The following is a 4389-nucleotide window of genomic DNA, read 5'->3' as shown; positions in this document are numbered from 1 at the left end:
GTTATACCCTTGTGCTAGGGGTGTTCAGATCCAATCCAATCCAAAAAAAAAACCAAAAACCGAACCGAAAAAACCGAAATCCAAAAAAACCGATTTTTTTTGGATGTATTTGGATCACCATGTTGCATAACCGATCGGTTCGGTTCGGTTTACGGTTGGCTTCATGAAAACCGAACCGGTCCAAACCGAACCGGTATTACTTCCATTTACTCATCCTATTAAATTAATTATGTTAGCCACCACTAATTTCTCTAGAGAATCTCAATCACTTCTGTAGTTTCCCTATTCAGATTTTGAATTATACGCAAAATTAAATACAATGAATGCTATTCATTGTTATTATAACCGCAAGAAATTCAATTTCGGCTCAACGTTAAAGTTGAATCATGGCCTTTCTTCTTCTTCAGTTCTCTATTTAAGGTCTGTATCTCCTCTTTCAATTTCAATCACTTTTCATCAAAAGAAAAAAAAGTCTAAATCAACATTCATCTCAATTAGTTTTCTGAATTATACTATCAGTAAGCAAGTTTCTTAATTTTTTTGATTTTGTCTTTTTTGTACTTTATACTTTTGTTCGATCAGATTTTCTAAAGTTGTACTAATTTTATCCTTTTGTAAAGTTGTTCTAATTTGTGTTGTTGAAATCTTATTTAAAATTAACTTACTTATGTTCTAAATTTTATAACACTAGTTTACTAAAAATTATTTTCATTAGTTTTCTGATGTGAAATCGTTTCATGTTGGTTATAACAGTAACAAATTTTATTTAGTTTTTCATAATTTCTTCAAGGTCTATTCTTTGTTAGTTTTTCATATTTTGTTTCATAACTTTTTCATAATATATTCTTATTAGCTTTTTTACAACTAGCTGTTTATACTTTGTTCTAATTTTAAGTTTGATCTATTTTTACAGGAATGAGCCAAACTGATCCTGTAACTCAATCTGATATTGTCAACAACCTTATTCAGGTATCAAAATTAATTTTAAGTGGATTATTTTACCTTTGAAAATGTTGGTTAATGTTACAATGGTGTAATATTGTGTTTCCTATTTTATAGGCTGAAACAACTGAAGCTCCACCTCCATCGGTACAAAGTAGTGAAACAAACAATGATGAAGAAAATGCTAACAAGAAAAGAAAGGTTGGAGAAGCTTCCAATGATTCTAATGTTATAGCTGGAGATTCAGGTAACAGAAAACCTATTAAATCTAGATCTTGGACTTGGGAACATTTTACAAAAATAGGATCAAGAGCTAAGTGTAATTGGTGTGATGTAACATATGCTGCTGATTCACAAAGAAATGGCACTAGTAATTTAAAACACCATTTGCTGCATCAGTGTAAGAAGTTTCCAAAAGAGTCTCTTGATCCCACTCAACAGACTCTTGTTCTTCAACAATTGAAAAAAGAAGATGGGAATGGATCTGGTAGTGTTTTCACTGGTGTTCATTTTGATGCCGAGGCATGTAGGAAAGCTTTAGCTAGGATGATTATTGTTGATGAGTTGCCTTTTAAGTTTGTTGAGGGAGAGGGGTTTCTTCATTTTATGAGTGTTGTGCAACCTAAACTCTCAATTCCTAAAAGGATTACAATTGCTAGAGATTGTTGGGATTTGTACACGAGTGAGAAACATAAGTTAAAAAGTGTGCTAAATAAATCAAATCAATGTGTCTGTCTTACAACTGATTGTTGGACATCTGTTCAAAATTTGAGTTATCTTTGTCTCACTGCACATTTCATTGATCATGATTGGAAAATCCATAAAAGGATTCTGAATTTTTGTCCAATTGTGAATCACAAAGGAGTAACCATCGGCAAAAAAATTGAAAAATGTTTGGAGGAATGGCTAATAGGTAATGTTTTCACCATTACGGTTGATAATGCTAGTTCTAACGATGTTGCTATAACTTACTTGAAAAATACAATTAACGATTGGAATTCTCATCCATTGAAAGGGGGACATATGCATGTTCGCTGTTGTGCACATATTCTGAATCTTGTGGTCCAAGATGGGCTGGAAGACTATCATTCTTCAATTAGTAAGATTAGGAATGCTGTTAGATATGTTCGTGCATCTCCGGGTCGTATGGATAGGTTTAAAACTTGCATTAAGGAAGTTAGGTTACAAGAAAAATCAATTGTTCAGTTGGATGTTTCCACTAGGTGGAATTCCACATATATTATGCTTGAAAGTGCATTGAAGTTTCAAAAGGCATTTAAGAGATTGAGTGAGAAGTGTGCTGATTTTGTGCTGATGAAAGATGGTATTCCTAATAAAGAGGATTGGGATAATGCAAAATGCTTTGTTAATTTTTTGAAAATATTTTTTGATATCACAAAGAAGGTTTCAGGTAGTACTTTTGTGACCTCTTCTCAATATTTTAATGAGCATATTAAGATATTGACTACCTTGAACGGGTGGATAGAATTAAAAAGTTCAGACAACTTGCTTGGAATTATGGTTGAAAATATGAAAGTTAAGTATGATAAATATTGGGGTAAGGTTGAAAAAATGAATATGTTGATCTTTGTTGCTGTTGTGCTTGATCCTCGACATAAGATGCAGTTTGTTAGGTGGGGATTGAACAGGGCATATCCAAATGATGTTGCTGTATCTTTGTATAAAAAAACGGAGGAGACATTAAATAAAATATTTGAGAGTTATAGGCTTTTCCTTGGTAACGGTCAAACTGAAAATGTTACACATTCCACTCAAGAAGTAGAGTTGGTAAAACTTAAAGCACCAGAGGATGCATTTGCTTTAGAGTTGAGATGGACATGAATCTTAATGAGAGCATGCAGAAAAATGAATTGGATTTGTATCTCATGGAGAATTTGGAGAAGAAAGGTCCTGGTTTTGATATCTTGAACTGGTGGAAGGTGAATTCCAACAAGTATCCTATTCTTGGTCAAATGGCTAGAGATATATTGGCCATTCCTGTATCTACTGTAGCTTCAGAGTCTGCCTTCTCTACCGGAGGTAGAGTGCTTACTTGCTATAGAAGTTCTCTTACGCCAAAAACAGTTGAAGCTTTAATTTGTACACAAAATTGGTGTAAATCTTCCCCGGTGTCGGTGGATATTGAAGAGCTTGTGGATGAGTTAGAAAATCTGGAATTAGGTAATTTACTTATAACTTATATTATTTTTGTTGAGCATTGTTTATCTTTTATATTGAGTAATATTTATCTTTATTTTTGTAGAACTTGCTCCAATCCCACAATTGAATGAAGGTGTATCTGATATAGACTCTGATTAGCTTTTGATATCTGAAAGAATTGGGTAGATTGTGAAGCTGGAGCAATTGCAGGATAATTATTGTGAAGCTGGAGCAATTTCAGGATAATTAGAAAATTTTAGATTTGTCTATCAATGTTGCAGGCTGTGATTTTGAAACTATCAATTATGCTGTCATTGATATTTTTCTTGAAGTTTTATTATTATATTCACTTTAATGCAGCTTTGGTATGTTACTGTCATATATATTTGTCATATATTTAATTTATATTACAAGTCTCCCTATAAGCACTAAGTAAGCAGGTCTCCATATAAAATATTTATTACAGCAATGTCTATTTCGTTGGGATAGATATTGTCCATATATTATAATGAATCTTTGCAACAATGACATCAAATAGCCATATAATATGAAAATTAGATATTGTCTTAGTAGACGTTGGTGGCATAATTGTAACTGGTATTGAAATATATTCGTTTTAAATTTCACAGTGTTGATTTAAAAACCGAATAAAACCGATTCAACCGAACCGAAGTAAACCGTATAAATTGGATTGGATTGGATTGGATTTTTCTTGTTGTCATCCAAAAACCGAACCAAACCGTATACTTTATATATTTTGGATCGGATGATATTTTGTCTCAAAACCGATCCAAACCGGACCGTGAACACCCCTACCTTGTGCTACTAAACGTGCCTTGTTCCTAGTAATCACTCCGTTTTCATCAAGCTTATTTCTAAAAACCCACTTAGTGCCTATGATATGATGATCTCGCGGACGAGGGACAAGTTCCCAAACGTCATTTCTTTTAAATTGATTAAGCTCTTCTTGCATGGCCATTAGCCAAAATTCATCAATCAAGGCCTCTTTGGCATTCTTAGGTTCTACTTGTGAAACAAACGCGAAGTGAGAACAAAAATTACTTATCTTAGAACGAGTCATTACTCCCTTTGAAATGTCTCCCAAGATGTTGTCAATGGGATGGTCTTTTGAGGATCTCCAAGCTGTTGGAAGATCATTCACTTCAGCTGTCTTTTCTTCCTCAATTTCTTCATGACTAGTATCTTCCTCCTTCTCATGGGCAGCTGTTTTGGACTGATCAGTTTCCTCAACAGCTTCCTTGAGTATGTCTTCTGTAGATACACCTG

General features: G+C 33.6%; 1 protein-coding gene across 1 annotated transcript; it reads left to right on the top strand.

Moving 5' to 3' along the window:
* Positions 1-319: 319 nt before the first annotated feature.
* On the top strand, positions 320-3828 carry LOC127121949 (zinc finger BED domain-containing protein RICESLEEPER 2). Its single transcript, XM_051052369.1, has 7 exons — positions 320-420; positions 583-595; positions 716-752; positions 914-969; positions 1060-2686; positions 2752-3123; positions 3206-3828. Exons 1-7 carry the CDS (start codon positions 320-322, stop codon positions 3259-3261), a joined length of 2262 nt encoding a protein of 753 aa, XP_050908326.1. The 3' UTR covers positions 3262-3828.
* The last annotated feature ends 561 nt before the right edge of the window (positions 3829-4389 follow it).

The sequence above is a fragment of the Lathyrus oleraceus genome, chromosome 2 (assembly GCF_024323335.1).
Source record: "Lathyrus oleraceus cultivar Zhongwan6 chromosome 2, CAAS_Psat_ZW6_1.0, whole genome shotgun sequence".
NCBI lineage: Eukaryota > Viridiplantae > Streptophyta > Magnoliopsida > Fabales > Fabaceae > Lathyrus > Lathyrus oleraceus.
This window is presented reverse-complemented; position numbering and strand designations above follow the sequence as displayed.

Bases quoted from the DNA above. Each gene is read 5' to 3' on its own strand.
- LOC127121949 (XM_051052369.1), top strand. From the start codon at position 320: ATGAATGCTATTCATTGTTATTATAACCGCAAGAAATTCAATTTCGGC. The intron at 753-913 runs GTAACAAATTTT...CTATTTTTACAG, and splicing joins GTTTCATGTTGGTTATAACA to GAATGAGCCAAACTGATCCT. The intron at 3,124-3,205 runs GTAATTTACTTA...TTATTTTTGTAG, and splicing joins GTTAGAAAATCTGGAATTAG to AACTTGCTCCAATCCCACAA.